The sequence below is a fragment of the Ascidia mentula genome, chromosome 6 (assembly GCF_947561715.1).
Source record: "Ascidia mentula chromosome 6, kaAscMent1.1, whole genome shotgun sequence".
Taxonomy (NCBI): Eukaryota; Metazoa; Chordata; class Ascidiacea; order Phlebobranchia; family Ascidiidae; genus Ascidia; species Ascidia mentula.
Window position 1 is genome coordinate 18,044,451 of NC_138571.1, and position 26,019 is coordinate 18,070,469.

The 26,019-nt window shown below is 39.7% G+C and overlaps 3 protein-coding genes across 3 annotated transcripts; 1 reads left to right on the forward strand and 2 right to left on the reverse strand.

Moving 5' to 3' along the window:
- Positions 1-469: 469 nt before the first annotated feature.
- LOC145906493 (E-selectin-like) lies at positions 470-7,009 on the reverse strand. The gene is made up of 15 exons (XM_082993921.1): positions 6,949-7,009; positions 6,754-6,839; positions 6,273-6,486; positions 5,914-5,998; positions 5,737-5,840; positions 5,235-5,420; positions 4,557-4,739; positions 4,149-4,328; positions 3,505-3,687; positions 3,076-3,276; positions 2,277-2,433; positions 1,750-1,853; positions 1,419-1,579; positions 850-1,016; positions 470-543 (listed from the first exon to the last, which is right to left on the reverse strand). The coding sequence occupies exons 1-15, from the start codon at positions 7,007-7,009 to the stop codon at positions 507-509; spliced, it is 2,109 nt and encodes a 702-aa protein (XP_082850047.1). The 3' UTR covers positions 470-506.
- Positions 7,010-8,022: 1,013 nt separating this feature from the next.
- On the forward strand, positions 8,023-14,128 carry LOC145906700 (COP9 signalosome complex subunit 1-like). The gene is made up of 13 exons (XM_082994151.1): positions 8,023-8,149; positions 8,232-8,327; positions 8,499-8,599; positions 8,690-8,770; positions 8,958-9,119; positions 9,611-9,746; positions 10,057-10,178; positions 10,289-10,385; positions 10,469-10,563; positions 11,231-11,417; positions 11,735-11,872; positions 12,254-12,388; positions 13,944-14,128. The coding sequence occupies exons 1-13, from the start codon at positions 8,102-8,104 to the stop codon at positions 13,986-13,988; spliced, it is 1,443 nt and encodes a 480-aa protein (XP_082850277.1). The 5' UTR covers positions 8,023-8,101; the 3' UTR covers positions 13,989-14,128.
- A 1,158-nt stretch (positions 14,129-15,286) lies between these two features.
- Positions 15,287-25,114, reverse strand: LOC145905862 (uncharacterized). Its single transcript, XM_082993168.1, has 9 exons — positions 24,714-25,114; positions 24,109-24,210; positions 23,444-23,608; positions 23,085-23,228; positions 22,551-22,712; positions 22,139-22,300; positions 19,227-19,475; positions 18,140-18,348; positions 15,287-16,078 (listed from the first exon to the last, which is right to left on the reverse strand). The coding sequence occupies exons 1-9, from the start codon at positions 24,900-24,902 to the stop codon at positions 15,811-15,813; spliced, it is 1,650 nt and encodes a 549-aa protein (XP_082849294.1). The 5' UTR covers positions 24,903-25,114; the 3' UTR covers positions 15,287-15,810.
- Positions 25,115-26,019: the final 905 nt, after the last annotated feature.

A 26,019-nucleotide genomic window follows, 5' to 3' on the forward strand; every position in this document is an offset into this window, starting at 1 on the left:
GGAAAACGACAAAGAACCAACACAGAGAATCACGTGTTACAAAAGCTATTGCTGCAGAACCCCATTAAAAATAAAAATGCCTCCAAAAGTTCGCACATTCGTTTATTTTACACAGTTTGCTGTACCTTTTTTCTTTCTTGCTGAATTGTTTTGGTGATTGACGTGTGCAATCATGCGTAATAAACATTTATTTGTTTGTATTTTTTCGTATTGGGGAACTTTCAAGATTGTGCTTCACATTGTCAATAAAACAATTGCTTATTTTGGGAAAGTTTCCTTATTTCCTTATTTCGTTAAACTTTAAAGTTATTTCGCTATTTTCTTTCTGTTCAGCTGTGAAACAAAATTCTTGCAGTAACCTGATTTTATTAAGAAAGGTCACTAAATTGCGACAAATGTAGTGTTGCAATTACAACTGTTAGAAACACAATAACTAGTATAACAAATAAATACAATGTACAGAAAGTTGTTCGTTTGAAATCATTCCGAAGTTCGATTTTGAGTCCTTAAGTTGAGATGAATTCAGCGTACTGGTTTTTGCGACTGCAAAAAAAAAACATAACATGTTGTTCATTAAGGCTATCTGGCATCATAATATTAATTTTGCAATGGTATGTGCCTCTAAGTAGAAAATGTATAATTGTATAATCTAAACACACGTTATGTATCAAGAAATAAGGATATTTACGAAAAAAAATAATAAAGGAAATATAGGAGAACTGTCTTTTTGGGTGATAAGCATACATGCGTTAATAATAGTTTGAAGTAGCTGAACAGCAATTAAAAAATATTGGATGTTTTATCAAAAATAATTATTTCTTTATTTTGAGGCCATGTAAGTTTGCTTACTCGCACGGGTCGCCACAGATTTGGGTCAAGATCACTTGAACAAGGTCATCTGTGAGTCCTTCGAAACCAGATTCCAGAAGAACGGTTTTCTCAGGGTCACCGGCAATATCAACGATATCGTCTTTCTTCAAACTGCCCTTGGAATTAACCACACCCAGCGCAACCACCTGTAAAGCAATTGTACTAATGTTTTGTACTGTAGCGAGTGTGAGTATTAAATATCCTTATTTTAAGCCACTCTGCACAGAATTAATATCTAACGGAATAGGGGAAATCCATTGGTTTGTAAGTCGTAGACCCCGTATAGGTGTTGACAATAACAAAAAAAAATTGTATGAAGTTGTTTTACACTTTTTTGTAGATGGTTGCCCAACATAATCCACACTTTTGGCATAGACGTTATTAAATGTGCACCAAAATGGTCATGCCAAGCGTAAACTTAAATTCGCAACTGTTGAAGATTTAACCATTACTCATCGATCTACACGTTTATACGTTTTTTCATGATAAAGAGGCGACGCTTTGGGTTGCTAATGAGACTGAAAAATGCTTTTGAGCTTTACACCTACATTGGCTTTGGCTGATCTTAAAGCCAGAGCTGGAGCGGCGATGTCGTCCTTTGAAATGCCGTCAGTGACGACCAACACCAAATCTTGGATGCCCGGGCGGTTTCCTGGATGAGTCAACATTTTCTCACGAACGTACGTGAGAGCTTGTCCAGTCAAGGTACCTGTGAGGTATGAGCATGCTGGTTGAAAGTGAAAGCAAATTTTTACCCCTGGATCGATTGGATTTACGAATGTTGTATAAGCATTAACTCGGCGGTCACTGCACAAACACAGCGGGGCTGAACTATAGTCAATCTGGTGTTGTAATCAAATGACTGAGCAAAGCTATTACCTGAGCCATCGTAGGGAAGGTTGATGACGGCGTCCGTCGTTGATTTGAGGTCTTGAAATTGACCGATCTTAATTTCACTTACGCTGTCAACCTTTTTGTTGTATCTGTATAGCAGAAAATTCAATAAGAGTGATAGCATTTAACATTTGGACGCGCATTTTGCCATTAATCTAATGGAGAAATGTGAAGAACGAACTACACGCTAGCCACAAACTATCGGCAAAATAATATTTAAAACTTCGATTTGATAGCATTAAAAAATATCGTATGCTGCAATACCTGTGCAGCGATGTCAGTAAACTTTATCGATATATGATCGGTATATAATAGTTAAGATTGTCAAGTAAAGGCCATCGGACTTACTACCTTATGATATATAGCAAACGCCTGGTTTACGATGTCGTTAAGTCAAAACTTTGCTCAATATCGGATGATAAATGAACGGCAACATTAAATCAGCGATTCTACTGTTCTGTAAGTTTAGTACAAGCGATCAGCTGCAATCTCGCAAGAATCGAGCCAGTCACCTGATGGCAGCAACGAGCATGTCGTCGGGTGATACGACGAAGTTGTCTATGACGCTTTTCACGAAGTAAACTGTTTTATTCCAGTTGTCTTTTCCCACCGAGCTGCTGGAGTCCAGGACGAGGAAAAGGTCGACTTGAGCAAACGGGGGGCAGCGCTCTGTTGACAAAATATTCATACACAGGTTAGTTCAAATTCGAAACATAAAAATATTACAAATTGCCTTTCGGGGAAAGGTATTGGGGGATTACCCCGGGACCTCCGTTTCTCACGTTTAATCAATTGTTTTTTCAGGTTTTTAATTTACTTTTCATCCTTTTTCATGACAATAAAATATTTTCTTGACTATGCTTTTTGTGTTGTATTTTTCTACAGAGCTCCGTGGCCCGATTGGAAACTCTCCCATGAGTCATCTCACTGTATTAAGAAAGAATGCAAACATAATGATCTCTTTCGTGTGAGCTGCATACGGGTAGCCACTGTTTCGACCTATGAGGTCTCATCAGTACAGTTTGGTGTGACTAGAGACGATCTTGTCGGCCAAACGGCCTGGCAAACACTTTGTGGTGACCATTCAATCACCGTTATCCGTTGGGCACCAAACTAGGTGCCACCATCCAGAGAAAACTAGGTGGAAACACTATGGCCAAGCAAAAGCTAAACCAATAGTGCAGTCTGACTCCGTGCCACAATGTGTCATAGGAATAGATAAACGTGACCAAAGGTAGAAACAGTGACCATCTGTATGAAGCTCACAAATCCACATCAGTGGCTCCCTAATGATTTATTCAGATCTCTTACTTGCACAACACGGGGGGTCGTGGGACCATTCGAATGTACCGGTGAAGGGATCCATTTGGCAAGTCGTCTCGTTGGCCCCGAGCATGTCCCAATCTTGGCTGAGCCCTCCACACTTGAACTCGCACTTCGAGAAGGACAGGTTGTCCTGGTCGCACAGAGCTTCTCCATTCAACGGTGACATGTCAACCGGTCCGCACGTTTCTATGACAACGAGAGTGTGTCGTTTTTGCGGTTGCGTTTTTTTGCAGTTAATTATATCCTTGACAACGACAACGTTTATTAAGCCAGTACTGCGCACTGCCTCGACCTGTAAGATCTCAACAATGCAGCTGGTGACTGTGGCAATGAACTAGCTGAAAAGCTTAATGCTTGTCATGGATCTGCTTGTAAATAACCTTTCATTTTTACAGACAATTTCGAATATCTTACGTCTTTCACAGAAAGGGGGCGGGTTGGACCAGACTCCAGTCCCTACGCACTGAACCGTGTCGAGTCCGAGCATGGAATAACCAACGTCACATTCGAAGATGCAGGTTGAGCCGTACAGAGTTGAGTCCGTGCATTCTGACTTCCCGTTCACAAAGTCGGAGATAATAGTTTTTTCGCATACGACTGGCAAAAAAGGGTTTTTAGAATATCATCCCTATAGATTAGATGGTTAAATGAATACTATTAATTATTGAGGTTAATTTTTTATTTTTGCAAATTTTATTTTGTGAAAAATTATATTTACAAGAGATGTAAAGTTGACAATCCTAACACACCTTAAAAACATTGCGATCATGCTAATTTATTTTTTAAATTTTGAATAACTTTAACTCTTGGTGCCTTTGTTAACTTCACGCACAAGCAACGATAAAATTGCGTCTTATTGAAGTGCAACAACGTATTAACTTTTATCTTGAGGTTTTCTTCTGACATTGTTGCTCACACATTTATCACTTCCATGTTTAGCACGTGAAATCAAATTGTAGCTTTGACCTTTCCCTATATTCTACCCAAACCGCCTTGCTTGTACTAAAACACACACCACCAGGGTTTTTAGCGCGCTGTCCGTCAAGAAACCGACTTACCCTGCTGACAAAACGCCGGAGGGAAAGACCACAAAAAGTTATCCTGGCACGTGACTTGATTTTCACCAATCAAGTTGAAGCCATCTCTGCACATAAACGAACATGTCGAACCGTAGAAGTTGCTTTCAGAGCAAGTTGACAGTCCGTTGGTGATTTCAACGTCTTCTTGCTGGCAGGTCACTGCGTGTAGCGTGGTACATGTTAGTTTAAACTTTACGATATCCATACATAGAAACAAAAAATGAAGCAATAGTTGTAAACCAAGCGGTACTTCCATGAAAGTAAATCTCCTTACGCCGGCAAGAAATGTGGGAATTTATAACTGGAATTAAAACCACTAAAGGAATATGGTTGGCAGCTAAAAACACCATTTCCAAACACGGCATCACTTGTTTAAGGGTAAAATACCTCGATTGCATTGTGCTGAACGAGATGACCATCTACCGTCCTGCTGACAGGTCGCAGTCTCCACGCCCTCCAGAAAGTACCCGGTGTTGCACGAAAAAGCGCACACTGAAGCGAAAAAGTTGCTCTCTTCACAAACTGTCTGGCCGTTGACGATGTCGGAGGTTACAGCAGGATCGCAAGTCACTGAGAAAAAATTTCGCCGTTACGGGAGTTCATAACATGCACTGTTATTCTTGTACCACAATCACGGAAACGTTAGTTTTCAAAGCTAAAATCAGTCAGTCAGTTTTCGATTCTAGCGTTTTTTTCTCAGTTTGTGCGCCTTAACATTGTCCACGTTGTATTATTATTCGCATTTTTACATCTTGATGAAGGCTGCTCCATGGTGGTCGAAATGTCGATGCAATAAAATTAGTGCCAAAAGAGCCGTATTGCAGTAATAAAGTCAGTCAGTGTATAAGACAAATATGTTTTGCTTTTAGGAAAAATGAGTTTTATCAGTGTATGTTTCAGGGCAATAGGATCATAGGAGCCGCCTCCAGCATTGTCGTAAATAATTATAAAAGAATTCTGGGAATCATCCCGTTATGCTGTTGCAATCGGCCCTGACAATTCAACCCTGTGTATCATTATACCTCGTTGGCTACAGTTATATTTACTTCTGTTTTTCATGCCCACCTCTGATGCAGTTCGGGGCGCTGCTGCTCCACTGTTCGTCCAGGTTGCAATTCACTTGGGGGATTCCCCTAAGCTTGTAGCCCTCGTCACAAGTGTAAATGCACGCGGAGCCTACTTTGTTGTCCTCGCTGCAACTTTTGCGGCCATTTTGGGGCGCCGGGGCTCCAGAAGCACTGCATTCGGCACCTGCAAAAGAAGATGTTTGCTGAAATGGAGAAAAACGCAAACAGAAGCCAAGAACGTATGCGTATCAAATTTTATCTGCAAAACTCAAGTTTTTTAATACGTTCTGTACAATTTAAACACAAAATAGTGTTCTTGCGTTTAATATAGGATCTAAAGCATAAACTGCAAGAGATGGTCTTATGATTATTGGTCTTTCCGTAAGGATACACACAACAAAAGTGCTTGCTTTGAAAACAGGTTCAGCCTATTTCGCCCTACTGGCATCGTCAGTTCTTTATTCAACTAATCCATTGACGTATACAATTAATGTACTTACGTTTGCATTGAGGTGCAGCAACATTCCATAGCAAGCCGCTAGGAGATTCCACGCACGAAATGGTGTCAGAACCGACCAAGTCATATCCAGCATTGCATTCGTATCTAAAATCGAATCGCAAACAAGATTTGTAAATAAATTATAACCAAGTGTATCTTCATGCAAAAGCTATCCCACCTGCAAGTGCTGTTGGCGAAATTCATGTTGCTGCAATCAACTGAACCGAACGCTGGTGGAGGTGTAGGTGGGCATGTAGGATTTTCTGCAGGGAAAAGTTAATTGTTTATGATGAAGTCAAAGTACACATAAAAACATTCGTTTCCGTCGCTTAAACAGTGTCTGTAACCATATATCACAACCAAAGAAAAATAAACGCACGCAACTGGATGTTAGAAATAAACGCAAAGTAACCTAGCCAGTCTAATAACTTATTTGTGAAAGCTGCTGTTTTCTGTCCAAACTCGAACCTAATGTCGCACTCACTTAAAGCAATTTGACAAAACATAATTATTTAAATGAATAATGAAAAATGTCACCGTCACAAGGCAGAGCCCTTTCGTTGCACATATCTTCGTCGCAGCAACATCTGCAAACGCTGTTGTTGGTGAACAGTGGATTGCATTGTACAGGATCCCATGCAGCTTTGTTGTTTTGGTCCTGATTGTTCTGGCATGCTTCTGACTGCTTGCATCTTTTGGTGATTCTGTACCCTATGTTTTCGCTCAGGCGTACTTCGTTTTGACAGGAAAGCTAGAAAAACATAGCGGACGCAATTGTATGATGCATATGTTACTATAAAGAACATTTTTTGCAATACGGCGTGTCAGTCTCAGTTCAATAACTTTCAACCGTTGCTGGTGCACTGTTTTGGACAGAATGACTGTTAAAAAACATTATTCGCACGAGATTTCGCTTTATCATGTGCACCAGCAAACCAGCAACTACCAAAAGTTACAAAAAAAAACTTATTACACTACCGATACGCAAAAAACCCTACTGCTCTTATGGTATTGTTACCTCATTATCTGCGCATTCGACAAGTTTGCCATTTTCGTTGCATTCCTCGTTTGAATGGGCGTTGATACACGTGAAGCACGTCAGACCTGCAAGAAAAATATCAACCAAAATTACGCTTCTACACAATTTGCTGTTTCACATTTTTATGTGACGTAAATTAAAAAAAACAATACAACAGCAAAAAATATTTCTTACCTTTACAAAACGGCAATATGAGTGACAGTCCAAAACAAAGCAGTACGATAGTTTTTGCCATTGTGCAAGCCTACTGTTTTCAAATGCTATGAACAATATTAGCGGTTTCCTCCTTATATACACCTATACCACATATTCATTTCTTACTTCTAATTGTTTCTACGTTGTGATGATATGTAGACTGTACACTTTGATGTTGGTTTACTACCGACAAAACACCTTGTTATGGAAGTCACAAAAAGTTGGGACCGTGTTTAATTGTTCCCCAGACAATAGTAACGATTTATTGCATCCTGATCGGCGACTGCTTCTGCTGGTCCCAAACATCATTGTTCTATTATTCTTTGTGAGAAAAGCACAACTGTTTACGTAACAATGGACAAAGATGTTTGTTTTTGCTGTAACTTGTCATTGAAGTTCGTTTTCGTACACGTGGTATAATAACTAAACAAAAGTTGTACTTTATAATGCATGACAAGTCGAAGTTAACCAAAATCAACAAACAACATGCTATGAGAAACTTGTCAACAAATTTATTGAACCCAAACAACTGCTTTGAAATTCATTGGCGAATTGTGTCTACATCATTGTTAATGCGAAATGCAATAATTGTGGATACAATCGAAATGTTTGCTGATTGGTTTCAGAGCAGTTTCTGGGCTGTTTAGTTTGTGTTGAAGATTTACGAAGCCGTAACTTATGTTTCTAAATTAAGCAAGATCTAGCAGTTAATTTAAACATGATTTGTGACAAGAATGTTTTTCAGTGGATCTCAACCCATCTTCGTCGTATTTATTCATGACAAGCCCCAGTCACAGTCAAATTCTGCCCACTTGTTTTGTAACGCTATGGTCACGAGTCTATACGAGTCTAAAGCAAAGCGTTTGGAGTAAAAGCTGTTTTTTTATGTGGTGAAAATCCTTTTAGTGATAAAAGAAGTTAAGCATCACTGCAAACTGTGTAATTATTCCCAAACAATAGGAGGATATTTCCCATCAAATTTGCTCCAATAAAAACACGTCAACTATAGAAATTACAACCACATGAAAATATACGTCACATTTAGAGGAACACAGTGCTTTGAAGTATCGTGTGTTGGTTCTGTATTTGTTTTTATCTCGATCCTGAATATTAAAAGAGAAACTGCTTCACCATGCCACTACATGCTTTAGGGCTGTTCAATGCGTCGTCCATGGCAGCTGTGAGTAATGCTTTTATGTTGAACATTATCGTATGACGTATCCCTTATATTTGGCATGAATATTGTTGTTTTTTTGCAATAGAGTGTGGAGCCCATGCAGGTTGACCCAGATCCGGAAAATGAAGTTTCCGATCAACAAATGCGGGAACCAAATTTTTTCGTGGAGAATTCTACTTTGGTAAACGATTAACCCTCATTCTGAATGTTTTTTCTAAATGTCTTTGAAAACAGATTAAACCGTTAGAGCTGCATGCAGCTTCATTGACTACTATGGCTCTTTTGAGCATATAAGATTAAACCGTATTTTGGGATTGGTTTTATTTTGCAATAGAACATTTAATTTTTGCAGGACCTGGATGCCTATGCTAGTGGTTACAAGGGTTTTATGAAAATTGAACGCTTGCTGTTTGTTGCTGCACATGCACCTTCTCTAAAGGTGGAAGCACTCAGGTCAGCATAAATAGATTAATTTGATGGAAAAATAGTGATATAGTTGTACTTATTTGATAACCATCCCAAAATTAATTCCTGTTAATACAGGATGGCATTGCAGTTTGTGCGGAATTCTCTGAATGTTGCACTTTATGAGGAAATACATGAAAAGCTAACAGAGGCAATCAGGTAAGGCTATTCATCAGTAAACATGCGTCTGACTCGATAACCTTCATGGTTTTATCGATGTCGATGATGTTCTATTTCTTTTGTGTACTGTTCATTTGTTTTTTTGTACAAAGTATTCATGATTTGAAAAATATTAAATACAAGCTTGCAAAAGAGAAGCTGTTCATTGTGGTCTTCATTGTCTTAGGACTTCATCAATACTTCCTGATGCAGTTGCTGGTTTGATCCAAGCCCCATCTTTGGATGCACAATGGATTGAACACACCACAAAACATGCAGGCACCATCCTGGAAAAACTTGATATTGACCTCAAAAACTGCAAAAGCAACTCCATTAAAGAAAGTGTGAGGTAAATGCCAACAATATCAATTGCAAATAGTTAGTTAAATTACAAAAGTCTGCTATGCTTCAAAATTATTAACCACATATCTGATAAAGTTGAGAGCTGCAGACAGGGTGTATACACAAACAGTTTCGACCTGTAAGGTCTCATCAGTGCAGCTGTTGATGTGGCACTGTGCTAGCTGGTAGACTAGCAGGCTCACAGATTTCCACTTTGTGGTACCTTTCGGTCAATCGTCGATATGTTGGGTCGACGTGTATACACCCTGTCTGCAGCTCTCATTGATTATTATGGCTCTTTTGCGCATATAATCTGATAAAGTTATTTGGACATACAATTTGAATGAAAAAATATCACCGATGGTCCTTTTTTGTGTACCAAAGATATATAAGACCATATTAAATAGGTTTGTATGTTGGTTTTTAACATTTAGGATGTTCTATAAAAGGCACCCATAGGTTTTTTTTTGTCTTGTGACATATCTGTTGTTATTGCAGGAGGGGTCATGATGAACTTGGCAACCATTATTTGAGCATGGGTGATCTTAACAATGCGCTGAAGAACTACAGCCGTGCCAGGGAATACTGCACATCACCGAAACACATTGTGAACATGTGTTTAAATGTCATTAAGGTAAACTTTTATTTTGTTGTCCACCATGCTTTCCAACATTTTTTAAATTTTGTCATCACACAAAATACAATTACCATAGATTTAACACAAATTTTTATGGTAAGTACATGGAGATTAACCAACGTACCCTTAAAAGTTACAAATAGCGTTGTCATCTCAGTTTGGAAAACTGTGTTAAATGGTTAAAGTTTTTGAAAAACTAGTGCTTTGTATTGCTGTGTTTGAAAAGGTTTTTACATGTGTTTTTTTCAAAGAAAATAGCTTCATTTACACTTGGAAAAACTAACAGACACTTTTTCATGTCATGCAGGTGTGCGTCTATCTTGGTAACTGGTCACATGTTCTTACGTATGTCAACAAAGCTGAAGCAACTGGCGATTTTGCAGAGAAAGATCGAGACAACCAAAGCCACATTGTTTTCACTAAACTGAGGTAAAGATGCAAACATGTCGATTACCATTATATCATTGTAAAAAAGGTGCAAGTAAGCTTAAGCCTTTCATCCGAGGTGTACAATTGTAGGCACTTTTGTTTTTGTGCAGGTGTGCTGCAGGATTAGCTCATCTGGCCATGGGCAAGTACAAGTCGGCAGCAAAGAGTTTTCTACAGGCTTCAGTGGATCATTGTGATTTTCCAGAGGTCTGATTTTTTAGTGCAAAACAGTTGTTGCTGTTTAATCTGTGGTAAAAATGTTTTACTGGGTCTTGCTTTGTCTTGTGCAGCTTTTGTCACCTAACAATGTGGCAGTGTATGGCAGCCTTTGTGCGCTGGCAACCTTCAATAGACAGGAACTACAGTCACAAGTTATAACAAGCAGGTAGGTTTTTGTTACTTTATACCCATTACCATTACTTTATAGGTAGTTTTTAATGCTTCATTTAATTTGTTGGTTATGTATTGCTGCTCATAGTTCAAATCAAACATGTAACCTGCTTCTAAGAAAAATATTTTTATTAAGAGGTGCAGACAGGTGTACACAGCATGTTTTGAGCTGTAAGGTCTCTTCTGTGCTGCTGGTGATTGTGGCACTGGACTAGCTTTTAAACTAGCAGGCTCAGAGATTTCTAATTTGTGGTACCTTTTGGTCGATCCGTTGGGTACCCAAAAATGCTGTAATATTTCATGCAATGGCATGATTTGCAGGATCGCCCCACTGCGCAGGTCCTTGCTTGGCGATCACAGCTATCGTATCGCGATCATGATTTTTCAAATCTTGCTCCGACTTGTCAGGAAAAAGTGGCTGATCCAGCTAGGCTGCAATGCCTGGGCTGCCAAGCCTGCAAACCTAATGTATATACCCAAAAATGTGCGCTAATATCTGCAGCTCTTAATAATTTTTATGGATTTTTTAGCATGTTTTGTTTTTTTACCCTATGAAAGTTTATTTACGAAATTATGAAGGTGCATCATAGATACTAAAGTTACTGCTGTCTTCCATCGTCTATCCACGTTGGTCCTTTTTACACGACCCGTCTCACTTTCAGTTCGTTTAAATTACTGTTGGAGTTGGAGCCGACCGTTCGTGAGATCGTCTTCGCCTTCTACAAATCCCAGTACGGAAAATGTCTCGCTCTGCTCCAAGACGGTAGGGACGGAATGCTCTTGGATCTTTACTTGTCCCCACATGTCGACAAACTCTATACACAAATTCGCTGCCGAGCCCTTGTGCAAGTGAGATGAATGTTTAAATTTTTTGTGTGGGATTATAGCGCTTGTATGGAAAATACTAATACACCGGGACACAGAGTTTCGCCGGACTTGATCCATGTATATAAGTCTGTGTAACATAGAAATCTATGCGAATATTAATACAACGCTATGATTTCGTGGAGTATTTCAATTAAAATATTGACAAAAATAACGGATGGTTGCTTTGTTCCCTCAATAAAATTGCCCAAGAAAGTCAGCTAATTACAGCTTGAACAATACATTTGGCCATTGCTGCAGTAGTATTTCGCCAGAATAACACATTTACCATTTACTCGCAGTACTTCAGCCCTTACAAACTGGCGGACATGCATCGAATGGCGAGTGCCTTCAACTGCACTGTAGCCAAGCTTGAGGACGAACTCATGCCCCTGATACTGGATGGACAAATTCAAGCTCGCATCGATTCACAAAATAAGGTTACGTCAAACTTTATGTATCACAGTCTAGTCCACTAGTGGGAAAATATATAGGTTTGTAGGTGACTAATTAGTCGGCACCGAAATATACAATAGTAAGAAAATGTTATATTCTGTTTTCACTGTGTGCCGTACACTTATTGGCATTTGGTCACGCAATGTGGTCAAAATGAAATTAAAAATTTTTTTTTTTATGTAGTTTGCTTGAAAAAACAACTATGCAGATGAACAATATACAACAGTAAAAGAAAGATATACCATTAAGGTTATAGAGTTGGGCGCTTCACAACATGAAAGTTAAATACGCAATTTGCTCCCGTTGTTACTACTTGATTGTGGTTAACCTCAGTCACTCTCTAACAATTTTGTTGATGTTGCCAGATCCTGCACGCACGAGAAACCGACCACAGAAGTCTCACCTTTGCCAAAACCCTCCATGTTGGTAAGGAGTATTTGCACCGCACCAAAGCTCTAATACTCCGAAACGCAGTCATCCGGAACAACTTATCAGTACAGGTGACACTACTGACCTTGTGTGTTGAGCTACTGTGTGTCTACTGTAGTGTTTCCCAACTAGTGGTACGCGACGGTATTCCAGGTGGTACGCGAGCACCTTTCCCTAATTTTCGGATATAGTTCGAATTTAAAAAATCGTAAGTGATATCAAAATGTTTGTTATTTCATCCCCTAGATGACTTTGTAACACTTAACTAGGTGGTACGCGTCGAAATTGTTTTACCTCCAAGTGGTACGCAACCACAAAAAGATTGGGAATCACTGCTAACGTATAATGTCTACTTTGAATTACTTGGAACTTAATGCCATGATTTCGGCTTTCGCTTGTTCACCCATATCTTGACCTTTTATGTAAGGTTGGTTAAATTATCAGTTAAGTTTCCAGGCCTCTTACATTAAACTTCTGCTTGCTTGGTAACTATAGGTTTTGATACCTAACAGGTTTCCCAACGAAAGAGCCTGTGTGTTTCAGAAAATCAAAGCTGTTCGTTATAATTTGAATACTGTTGGAAGGGTTTTCTGGCATTGTCAGAATTTTTTTAGTCAGTAAACAAACCCAGACTGGCATTTAACAGCGTGAAAAGTAAATTCCTCTTTTAGTCAAACAATTTAAAACCAGCGCTTTTCTCGATTCTTACTATAATGTAGTTTTTTGTTTCTGCTGGTCCATCCAACGGTAACTGGTAACGGATATTTGCCCGAAGGTAAGTATCGCATACAGCTGTGACGTCGTCCACCCCGTGTTGGTATATGTGTCCTTGCATGCGGCTATAGGCACGTTTTAGGCCAACTGGAAAGTTGGTTCAACTGGTTACAGCCGAGGTTCTCGGACTGCACGTCGTGCTGCCCTGGTGCGTCGTTATAAATATCCAAGGGCTTCGCGTAACAACTTCAACAAGAAAAACAAAATAAAAAAATTGTAAAATTGCAAATGACAAATCGAGTCGCAGCCTTTTGCGACTAAATATTGTAAATACTTGAATAAATTGCCCTGGTACATTTATTCTTGGTGCGTCGCAATTGCAATGACTCTTTTACAAATGCGTAAAAGACTTTGAGAACCAGTGGGTTCCAGCAAAGCTTGTTTGCAACAAAGTATGCCCGTAAAGCCTTGAATAACAGCAACCCCTAGTCTGCTGTTTTGTTGTTTTCTGGTGTTCACATTTATTCGGTAAAGTTGATGTTTTGATGTGTTGAACATTTAGTCTGCTGTGGACCAGTGGTTTTATGGGGGACCGCGGTTCCTCGGGGCTTCTTGAAACGATTAAAGGGGAACCGCAAACATTCCGAAGTCTTTCTTAATCGATATCAAATCATAAGAATGCACGGAAATGTCAGTGGTCTAATTTTTATGTCAAATGTTGCCTGCTACCGTATCTCAACGGGAGCTTTCAAGCTTGCCGTATTGGAAATATACTGAAATTAAGTTTAATTTACACTGTTGTGTACGACGGGCATTGTGAGTTTGAATACTGGAGAAATAACAGCTGATTACGTCGGGACCTGTTGACGTAAACAAATCTGACGACGTAAAAAGTGACATTGTTTCTTGTAGAACCCCACCAGTAAGGACAGCGAAGCGAGCAGCAGCAACAGATGATGTCATTTCCCTTGAAAACGTATTCTGCATTCTTCTTCTCAGCTGTGTTCCGGATGAATTCTTAAACGCTTTTCTCAAAGAAAATTCACACTCATACTTGTTATTTTTTCACCGCTTTCCATTAAACTCATTACCATCGACACGTGTGTGTGTGAAGGTTACGTGTGGTTAATCTGGCATTGACTTACAATAAGGCGCGAGATTTTATTGAGTAAATAAGGGGACAGTTAATTTCGAGGTAGTCAGGTTTAAGTCCTGTAAGTTTGAACACTGCTGTATGCAATCACTCGCCTGTCAGTGGTTCTCAACGCTGTTGTTATCGCGTACCACCTACTGTTTTTTTAGTGTTATTGTGTACCACCTATCTGGTTACCAGGCGAAGTTTAAAACATAATGATACATTATAACACAGGCAACAAACACCGTGATACAAAAATTAATGCTAAAACCAGGTGAGGATTTTTATGCGCATGTTCCAATGTGCAGAAAATTCGAATTGGTTCGTTACAAACAATTTTGTACGTTTTCTCACATGTAACATATACGATTCGAAAGGAGATCCCGTACCGCAGGTTAACAAGCAGTCCCTAACAGCTTACACACTCCCTTCAACAGACTGGGTTGATTTGGTGGCTAGTAAAACAATGTTGCCTTAAATGCTGTTAATCTTAAACTCCGTGAGCCGTTTTCCAAACAATCACACAAGCATTTGACAACAGGGACCATGGAGCGTTTTTTTTGCAAGCAGAGTATAACACCAGACGCCAGATGGAGCTAAAGAGCATTTTCTCAAATAAATAATGAGTTTAAGCAACGTCTTCCCTATGATGTCCCTTGGATTTGGAAAATCAGCCAAATGATCAACTACACTAAAATCTTACGACTGCCGTTACGTTCATTGTGAGTTGGCTAAGTCGGTCGTTACTTTACCCAAACAGCAAAACATGGGTTTTTGCTCTATAAAAAAGTTTGTAGATATCGGAAACGCCCAATCAACTTTGCGGTGACCACAAACTCGGTATATTACATCACCGACAACATATAATGTTTTTCGAAAATTTGCGCGTTTCTGGTCGTGAATTGCGCACAACCTACGTATATCCACCCCACAATCAACACAGCTGTGTCCTGTTTTGACTGATGCGCCAAAACGAAATGAACAGCCGACCTACAGCTTTTCCTATCTGTTTCCAGTAAAGTGCAAGTTCGTTAAACGCTTCCACTCTGCACACAATCAATACAACCGACCATAAATGCCGGAACACCTCCCGTGTAACTTCTGTTTACTGTCTGTTTATTTTACATACACGACAATAGGCAAACCGGCGTCAAAACGCAATGTATCGGCAAATCGCACACCGACATGTTACATGAAAACACAAAATCTTCGTGAAAGTGTCAAAGGTTATTGACGGTTGATACGGGCGATAAGTCATGTGCACAATAACAGAGCGCTGACAGCACAGCAATGGCGACACAAACACTCATTCTGTCATATAGATAAAAGTAACATATTTTGATCTTTTTGGAATGGGTTCTTGCGTTTGGTCACATGTTTTGAAGATAATTGCATCAAATGATCGGTTTTGTAACAATTGACAAAAGGAATTGAACTAAACGAATGAGCAGGGAACAGTAATTAAAACGATTTACAGCATTGTCTGGTTTACAACGAACAAAGACTTAAACGAGAGACTCTCATCGGTTTCCAAAATCCCAATTGACTCTGTACCGAAAAGTCGCGCCGAAAGAAAATTAAGAACCTGATTGAGTAAAATAAAAAAATCTACTGTATATAACCACCCTCGAGTATATTCTCCGTTCAAAAACAAATCGTTGAAACAAAACTTTCCAGAGGCAAAAGCTGCATCGTCTGCGGGAGATTCAGGTCCCTGGGCCTCCCCGGTATTAAGGTTTCCGTTTCTTCCTTCTGCAAGGCCTTGTCCACCTCCTTTAGCTCCTGCATGAACTGACTTGCGGCATCCACAGCCAACCTCTCCGACTTGCCATCGAAATTGTATTTGACAGCTAGGAGGCTAAGGTCATGTACCACATCGGGGATGTAATCGACGAAAATGTTTGCAAAGATTCTGGACAAAAATTTAGGATTGTTGAATTGTAAATTGAACTGGTTTTAAGTTTGTAAACGAATAGTTGGTTTGTCTCTAATAATGCGCGGCCAAGTTTTGCAATGTAACGACTGTAAAAAAGAATTCACACACAAATAAGCACAAGTAGCAGATTGTACAGTCACAGCACTAATTTAGGACTGAAAAAAATAGTGCAAAATGATTATAACAACAAACAAGACTTAGACTAGCATATAGATAAAACAGTGCTGACTGTAATAGAATTCGGGGCCACAAAAAAGGTAGGTGCCTTAACACTTTTATGACCGCAAAGTCAATCGTGGTTAGCGTGCACCGCGTTGTCGTTTCCAGTGAACGAGTTAAGCTCATAACAAGATAAACGAAATCAGGAGGGTTATTAAGGGGTCAGCTTCCACAGTTTCGGCAATTTTTCGGTTCATGGATGGCTGGGCTCATTTTGTTGTGCGGACAATTATGGCTGGCTAAACCATCACAGTAAGCGACCTTTGAAGCACGTGCAATGACTCAAATACCTGCAGTTCGTTTGCTTGGTGCACACAAGGTGAATAACGTAATTTTATTCCGTAGTACAGTGGCCGAAAATACACCAAGGGTAAAAGGTTTAACACGACTGGGGATTATGGCGAGGTAACGACGTCGAAAACGTGTCGTTTACCAGTTAAACTCGGACTGTGCGTGAAAAGATTTTGGTAATGATTCACGTTGTTAACAGCATCTGATATCCACTACCGTGCGTGCGTGCTTGCGTACGTGTGCACAATTAATTAATTTCCAAAAAAAGGAAGGGTTGCAGCTATTTTGCCGATGTGGAATAGTTATTTTGAATTAGTCAGAGTGACATAATCAATTACGCTACAATACCGTTTTTGGCTGGCTGCTTACAGTGTAATTTTTTTTTTTTTTTTTTGCCTTTGTCGAAAAAGTTTTGATTTTTAATGGCGTCGCGTAAATGTTTAAACTCAAAGTGGATGCAAATACCAGGATGAATTACCTTTGTACTATCGAAAATTTTAAACACAGGAAAAAGTATTTCGAAAGATTGATGATTTGCACCTTGGGAGTTTGGTCGCACACGAAAAAGTTTAAAAACCACTGCATAGTATCTTTCGGTAGCACCGTGTCGCAGTTGCATTACGTAACGGGGCATTTCCACAGTTTTAGTTTTTACTTTTGGTCATAGCTTCCTGGTAATATACCCGTATGTTTATTGACCCCGATAGAACTTCCTTATGAACTATTTCATTGCGAAGAGACTTAAGTTTCGGTGAATTCCGTTGCGTGCAAGCAACTACTTGGAGGTCGGGCCGAGGCCAAACAAAATTTGTCGTCATTATCAATGAGGACACGCGAATGTCCTGTCTCCCATACCGGGGTTTTAATACATTCAAACTATTTTTTTTGTCAATCGTACAAAACTGATTACTACAAAATGCAACAAGTTTCGGTTCAAAGCGTTTTTTGATGTTGTGTAGCCGATGCGTCAATCAACGCGAGTCACGATCGTGCTTTTAGTATAGAGTTCAACGCCGGTGGCTGAAAAGAAGTCGTTGGTGATGAACTATAAACGATGAGTAATGATGTGCTCTATACATGGCTTGCCTTATATACCTCGATATATTAGATCATCGCTCAAAGGTTTTCCGGCAACGACGCTTTTAGCTTCGAAAGATGAATACACATCGCAGTACAAAAATACCCCCCCAGCATAAACAATATCTTTATGTAACTGTATCGTGCATGGTTTTACTGCGACTTGGATTGTAGGCTTTGGGTATTTAAAAGCAAAACTTGAAATCTTAATGATTAAAGCTTTATGATGGGCAATGTGGAGCCAATAATATGAATTGTTTTCTCCGTAAGGTTGCACCTAGTTTGGTGCCCAACGGATGACGGTGATTGTATAGTCACCACAAAGTGGAAGTCTTTGCTTGGCCGTTTGATCAGCAAAGTCGTCTTATAGTCACACCAGCTGCACTGATGAGACCTTTTAGGTCGAAACAGTGGCCATCTGTCTGCAGCTTTTCACAATTAAAGCTTTACCTTGTTCTGGTAACGTGTTTGAGTTTCATCAGCAATTCTGGGTTTCTCCTCACTTTCTCGTAACTGAGGTTTGGATCGCCAGCAAGAAGCTCGTCCCAAACTTCCACGTTGTCGAAGCTTTCAAAGGGGTAGCGAATTTCCATGCAAGCGTATTTGAATCCGTACGTCAGTGCAAAACCTATGTGGTCGCAGTAATGCACGATTGCTGCCTGCAAAAGCAAATCGTGTCAGCGACATACTATGCTTATGTAAGGGTATTGCAGCTATACAGCTAATAAATCACATGTTATGTAACAATTTTAAATATTACTATTACAACTATGTGTCAACGCTACTAGTTTTAGAATACGTTTCGCTTTATTAAGCATCATCAGTTCTGCACAAACAGAATAAACAGAAAAGACACAGTTAAATGATAAAACGATAAAACTGGCCGAACAAAAACAGTACAAATCGCTGAAATTACATAACAACAATTTACGAATTCAAATGCTGAAAATGCTTTTGTCACATGACATTTCTTCGAAAATGTCAAAAACGTGTTTGGCGTTGCCATGATCGACACAGAGCCGTTGCATGTGATTTTACAAACATTGATAACCTTAAAGCATATTTTATTGCTTAATAGAAAAGTAGATGGAAACCCTATAAAGTAAGTAGCAGGGCCACAAAAATTATACATTGGTATCGCAAGACCTGACACGTTTATTGTTTCTCTTGATGGAAAATAGATTATATTCGAATAAGACAGAAACTGAGGATGCCAACAGGCAAAATTATTATTTCCGTTAAAAAATAGAGATCATACACTGTCGCAGGTCGCCCTTTACTGCTTTTGGAGTCTCAGGAATATGATGTTAGTAGTTATACCTCGCAACACCCGACACATTTATTGCGTTTTTTATCGCACACGGTTATGTAACAAAATTGCGCATCGTCGGGGTCGCATTGAATCGAATACGGCGTTCAGACACGTCAATAATTTGATAGCTATTTTATTCCTGCCGCTTTAACCACCAACATACGATGCCAAAACTCAAAACTTGTGTTTGAATAAAGAACAAAAAAAATAACTCGTTCTGCTCACGTTGTGGATGAACGTAGCTAGCACGTCCACCATGTCCACGTCTTCGATGCCTGGCACGTGCCTCGCCATTGCCCGTGACATATTTTCCCATTCGCGTTTGTCGATCAAATGCTCCACTGACTGCACGAACCGCTTTACCGGTCCGTAGTAGGAGGCGAGGAAGCGAAGGTACGGAAGCTCCTGATACTTTTTGTGTTGAACGTACGGCGGTGGAAAATGGGGGTGTTGGCTTTCTTGGGAGTCCGAGTTCTGAAACAGAAAATTTGTAAAATCTTATGAAATGTTAGATATTCAACCGCGCCCTTACAAGTTCAAAAACGTTAAAATATTATAAAACTTTTTGTAAAAGACGCGTTTATTTTTAGAAAACATGTTTCGCTTTTAATAAGCATCTTTAACTCTTTCCACTCCGGACCATTTTCGCTGAACTGGCTCTAGAATCCGAGATTTTTGAGCAAAAATGACAATTTTCAAACACTTCCCATTTCGTGAATATATAAATTAAAGCGGTTACCAGTATCGCAAAAGAAAGGGTAAACCCCCGTGCTGTATCTAGGCAAGTTTCAGCTTGCTGCGAACAGTAGTTCGATAATTTTATGGCTTTCACCAATAGGACCTTTTTCAACTTTTTCCAAACTGGTGAAAATTGCTTGTTTTGGGGTATGGTTGCAAATGAAATACTCACGGCCCAATTGTAAGGTGTAATAGTTAGATTTTTGGTGTGTAACACACCAATGTAATGTAGGGTCAGGGAAAAATTACAATTCTTGTCCAGTGATAGTTGTTTTTATGTAACAGCCCATCGAATTTTCACATTTTTTCTCAAATATGGTGAAAAATCAAAAAAATATTTTTCTGAACTTTGTATATATCTAACTTACTTGTGAGGTTTTTTTGTACACAGGCTTTGTAGTGCTGTAGTATGCATTATGCAAACATCTATTTACAAAAATAAGTCAAAACCTGTTCAAAAATTCCTCAAATTTTCAAAAATGTCTTGTTATACTATTCGCATGTGTTCTTTTCACCATCTATACATTTGAAATACTCACAAGCTTGTTTTTTATTCAAAATAGTTCAAATTTGTACCAAATGGAGTACTACAAGTGTGCTTTTATGGAAAATTTTGACTTCACTGATAGCATGTGTAGTTTTTCCACAAAGACCCTTGCAAATCATGCATTTTTTAGTATTTTTCAAAAAACAACCATGAAGAAATGAAAGAAGAGAAACAGAGTAAAAAAAGACTATACACAATATTCAACCATGTTGTGAAACTTTGCATGCAATTGTTTACACATAATGTCACACTGAATGTTTGACAACTGTATAAATTGCTTTTGAACTGCTCTGGCTGTAGTCTGAAGTTGCTCGACTGACCTTGTCGAAACCTTTCTTTGAGTGGAGAAATTGGATTGCATTTTCAAATGTGTTGTGGTTATGAAGGTTTCTTTGTGATATCCATGTTTATTGTAATGCAAAAAAAGGTATTTGGGTCTGATACTACAACTGGGACCAATTCATGTAACAACATTTTCTTGTCGTTTGGTCTCAGAAATGCCCCCCACTTGCCATACTTTGCCTCCAAATGAATTTTGGACCTGTTTTGCCAAAACTGCTTTCTGTTTTTGCACAGTACAAGGTTTTTCTTGATTCATGTACAAGCTGATTAATTACAGGACAATAATATCTAGCCGACTCATTCCTTTTCTACCACAAGAACCATAATCTTGCATTTGCTTCGCAGGCTTTATGACGTCACAGTGGACATTCAACACGCTCGTAATTTTTATGCCGAAGGTTCAAGCGATCTCTGTAGTTACAGTACCGATCCTATTTTCACTGTTACAGCGCGTTGCTGGTCGTATTGCAACCAAAATATGTGAAAACAGTGCAAAAATACACCCAAAATTTGCAAAAAAATTAGCGTTATATATGTTGACCAAAATTCATCAAAACATTATTGTAGACTTTTGTTGACGCGAGGAACTGTTTTTCCATCCTAGTACATTCAAACGAATGTATTTTTGCGCGGCCAAGGCTTACGATTGCGACGCAATGACGATTTTATTTACCGTCTATATATAGACGCTTGGATTCTACGGCATGCGCGAAATCGTCTATATATAGACGCTCGGAGTGGAAAGAGTTAACAAGCGAGATTTGACGTTTTGGCAAAAGGTTTGTAATACCTTGAAATTGACATTAAAGTTTAACTTGTGTCACGCAAAAAAGAGGTGTTGCTGGTTAGGTTGATTTCGTGAGGTAAAAATATTTGCATTGAAATTCAGAAACGGTTCGTTCTTCGTGCTTTTAGTTCACTGTTAAAATCGTCGCGCGGAGTCCCAATGTTTGCCTTCTTTTGTTGGGGCGGGAAGTTCTATTTGTATTACATTTCAGAAAATCATTTATAATGCCAGTGCCGAAACGATTGCCCAGCAATAAAGGCCGGTGCTACGAAACAGGTTGTGAAATAGCGCAGGCTTAAATTCCTTGAAGAAACGAGCACAAAACTATGCAAAATTACGTTTGTTGTGCTGACAATACTCCTGCCAGGTCCATTCGTAAAAATGTTATTTCCTTATTTTGGCAGTCAGCTGTAACTTTACATAGAATGACGTTAAAGTTCGGATTATCACGTTACATTGGTGGTTCAACATGACTGCTCTCTTGTCCTATCCTGCATACAATCGTGTGGGTTTTGATACGGATGGTTTTCATCACGTGTCAATCTGCCGACAGCTCGATATCCCTCAACATTCTTGAGGTTTTTGCGTAATTTGTAATCTGAATGCGCGTGTGTTTGAACATTCTCCCTGCATCGTAGCGTGTAGCGGAAAATGTGTTTATTTTTGAAAATTTGCTCTTGTGGTGTCGCCGGGAACTCAAGATGTAAAAAACAACAACAATACCTTGTGTGCCTTTTTCTTGCCTTCCAGATGATAATGGGTGTGGCATTTCTTGATCACACCTTCGATAAACTGCTCCTTGTTGACTGGAATAACCTTCCACATGTAATAGTATTTGTCTAGAAAGGTTTGGGAGTTGTCGGTTGATACGTTGATATTCAATGCCTGTAAAAAACGAAAATACTGGGTTTTGGCAGGAAACTATATACACTTTTTACCACTCGATATAACACAAAACAAGACGTTGCCAGGTTACCAGTGTAAAGTTTACCAGTGTAAACTTGTAACCTTTAAAGGAACAACAACAAAATAAACTTGACAAATGTGATGAGGGGTTTATCGTTTCAGAAATGATAGTGTACTGAATACAGCCATTTTTCAGCAAAGAGGGGATTTGTCAGAACTCATCGCCTACCTGATAATTTATTCTCTCCGTGTATCGTATGTGAGGTTCCAGTAGTCGGCGCAGGAAGCTGTTTGCGGGTAAAACAGTCTTTGTGATCACAGCTGTTGTCGACGGAAACACGAAATGAACGTGTGTGTGACTCAATCCGGGTGCGCTGAATGTCAACCCCACCTAAAAGAGGGCCTTACGATTACCCACCACTTACATGCAAAGGTCATGTATTTTTTGTCACGGGGTGAAAGAAATTGCGTAAGCAATGAGGAATAGCGGCTGCTGGGAAACGTTACGTGACGTTACGCAATTTTTCATGCCTCTCTTGTTACTCCCAACGAGGTACCGACAACACAATATTTATACAACTGTTGTCTCACCATTGAAAAATGCTGTTCATATTTCACAAAAAAAACGGGTAAACTTTCTGGTAGCCAGCATTTAAATCATGTAACGTATCGTTTCCCAACAAAATTTAGCTATACTTTGTGTATAAACGTGGCTAAATAATCGCCAACAAAGCTATAAAATTGGTGGTCTTGCATGGAATACCTGAGCGTGCAGTTTGGCGAGTTTCCAGTCCGCCAACTTATCGTCTGAACAAGGCCAATGAACCACTTTGTCCTCCTTCAGTATTATCGATATTTTGGTGTGCTCTTTGTTAAACCGGATTTCCCGGACGTCCCAATGGAAGTTCTGCATGTTTACTGGACCTTACATTTTATAACATTACATCGTAGCGTGCTGAATACTGCATGCTCTTCTATAGCAAACTTTATTTTTCGACGTTTCTCGACGTTTCGGCTGTTTTGCAGCAGCCTTCATCGCAGGAGGTATGAAATGCGTATTAAGCAATGTGGACAATGTTGTGGCACATAAACAAAGAAAAAAAGCTTGTCGTACGTATATACCTTGTAGAGGTTAAAATTCTCCATTCCCTCAAATACCATCCTGTACATTTGCATCTCTTCGTCGTAGCGCACCGAGTGGGCATACAGGGTGTGCGTGAGCATGAAGATGAGTGTTTCCTCTGAAATTACCCAGAACTTTTGATATCCGAGAAGATACCTCGCGATCTGGAACAGATTGATGTTTCATCTTATGACATACAAATCACCTTTTTACGCTTATTGAACCTAAACAACCGTGAATCTCCATGACGGAATTTTTGCCGCTGAAATGATGCCGCGAAAAAACACTCGGATTTGTTTGCTTTGGGGGCGTCATTTCAGCAAGTTCATTCAAAAGTCCCCTTTAGTCGTGCGGTGTTGATCGCTTGTGTAAACTTTGCAGTCCAGACCGTTAAATTCTATGCGTGCTATTTGACTGGTATTTGAAACAGAGATCGGAAAGCTTTTGGGTAAAGTAGTAGAGATATAGCATGCATGCTGTTGTGCGTAGGCCTACAAATACGAATTGTAACATTTTATATTAGCTTATACGTCGATCCTTGTACATAGTACTATACAACTTCTGTTATTCTCGAACTAGTAACATCTGAATAGGACACTTAGATCCATTTTACAAGGATTAAGCGGCACAAAGATTGGAACACGCTGTATATGTGCAAACGTACCTCTCTTGCGCACCAAACCGTCATACGGTAAAGGTAAAGCGGCGACCGAAATTTCAAAAATTGGAGCTCATCGTCATCGGCCACTTGGGTTATATCCGATACCTGGAACAGATTATAACGTAAGACGTGAGTGTTGTTGGGCATGTTCTCACGATCTTGATAAAATCAATGTGCATAATTTTACAAGATAAGGTAACTCGAACGAGGAAATTCGCCAAAAATGTGATTTAGTATTAAAGCCGCTTTACGCTGCGGGCGACAGCTCAGTGGAAAAAACAAGTGATTTAAATACAGGCAAAATTTGTTTATTAGGTCCTTGACGCCGGATTTAACCGACCACAAAACAGAGGCAATTTTCCTCCATTTTTTGTCAACAATTTTTTTGTATTGCGTTGCGTTTCAATCGCCAGAATGGTTTGGCTCGTCACATGGACCGAATTTGAAGATGTGCAACGGACCGTTTTGCTCATTTGACCTAAGTATGCAGTAGCCCGTTTAGCAGCTGTCATTACCTCAACCGCGCGGGTCGGTAATTGTTGCGGATGCTCCTAGTAATGAAAAGAAGTGATGTCGCTTTTTGCGACCCCACCATCCAGGCAACTTACCGGATATTTGTAGTTAACAACGCCGACGCGTCCTGTGCGTCGACAAGCCATTCCTGTCAACAGCTTTGCTTTCAGGAACAAACATTTTAGCACGATGACGGTGAGGCCGAACAACAGCAAGGGTAGATAGGGAATGAAACAGACAACGCTCAGAAGGAAAACGGCCAAGTTCCTGCAAAGGTTCCTCATCGTTTTTGGATTTATTATAGTGCCAACACTTGTTGTAACTATTCGTCTGCGAAATAACAACAATGACTTATTTCTGTTGCTTTTCTTGTATCGCAAACTTAGTTTTTGGAAAACAACACTCAATCTTTATTACAGTGCGAACTGCTATTATAAAATTTAAACCTCCGCTTGCCACGTAAGAAAACAAAATCCAGATTATTCAAACCAACAGCCTGGACAAGCCCTATAAGGACTCCCATTGAAACGCATCGCAGACAGTGCTGGCAAGTCTAACAAACATATCTTGCTCGCCTCTCAGAATCCTGACTCTTGTTTCCACTGGTCTGAATCCTTACACCCCGCCCTCCGTTTAAATGCATTCGTGCATCACGTTTTAAACACAGCTTTTGGCAAGTTTACCAATTCACGCCTATCGAACAAACAACGACAGGTGGAAGTGCCGGATGTTTTTCGCTATCGTGTTATTGGCCAATGCACGTCCTTTCAGCGATCCCCATTCGTTTTTCCCAATTGCAGTGTTCCAAAATTGAAGTGTTGCGTAAAAATCCTGCCTCTCTCCGTTACCGCGTTAAAATCAGCGGCAAAGGAAAAAATTTGCGCGCTTCGCAATCCATCCCTATGCCAACGACTCAATGCAAACACAAGTGATGACGACATGTGACTTGTTTGAACACAAACTGCGAGGTTGTTGTGAATGTCAAGAAAAGCTAATGGACCTTGGGTCCCTGACAGCTCCCATTTTCTTGAAAGTACAATAAAGGTGTGCGAAATGCACTTGGTGTTACATTACCCTATTCAACCAATCGTCTTGTTTAGGCCAGAATAATTTTCTGCAAACCGTGCCTAAAGAATGAAGTTGTATGCTATATCTATACCACGCATAGTTTACTCGGGAAGTTAACTTTTTTTAACTGTCTGTTCTTGAATCATTTACTTGATCTTTACCTAAGGAGCGCAAACGTCCTATCGTATGTTTTCCAATACCACCTTCGGGGACAGAGGATATTGCATCCATCTGCACGCCGAGCTCAGTGAGTATCGCTGACACAAAAATGGATATCTGTCGGCGAAGGCGGGCCTTTTAAAGCAATCGCGTGACGTGACGTGAGGCCCAGTT

Coding starts and splice junctions, on each gene's coding strand:
- LOC145906493 (XM_082993921.1), bottom strand. CDS start 7,009: ATGGCAAAAACTATCGTACTGCTTTGTTTTGGACTGTCACTCATATTG. Junction 6,840..6,948: donor CATATTGCCGTTTTGTAAAG/GTAAGAAATATT, acceptor TTTTTCTTGCAG/GTCTGACGTGCTTCACGTGT. Junction 544..849: donor ATCTGTGGCGACCCGTGCGA/GTAAGCAAACTT, acceptor TTTTTTTTGCAG/TCGCAAAAACCAGTACGCTG.
- LOC145906700 (XM_082994151.1), top strand. CDS start 8,102: ATGCCACTACATGCTTTAGGGCTGTTCAATGCGTCGTCCATGGCAGCT. Junction 8,150..8,231: donor ATGCGTCGTCCATGGCAGCT/GTGAGTAATGCT, acceptor TTTTTGCAATAG/AGTGTGGAGCCCATGCAGGT. Junction 12,389..13,943: donor GGAACAACTTATCAGTACAG/GTGACACTACTG, acceptor TGTTTCTTGTAG/AACCCCACCAGTAAGGACAG.
- LOC145905862 (XM_082993168.1), bottom strand. CDS start 24,902: ATGAGGAACCTTTGCAGGAACTTGGCCGTTTTCCTTCTGAGCGTTGTC. Junction 23,229..23,443: donor AGAATTTTAACCTCTACAAG/GTATATACGTAC, acceptor GTAAACATGCAG/AACTTCCATTGGGACGTCCG. Junction 19,476..22,138: donor GCAAGAAAAAGGCACACAAG/GTATTGTTGTTG, acceptor TTTCTGTTTCAG/AACTCGGACTCCCAAGAAAG.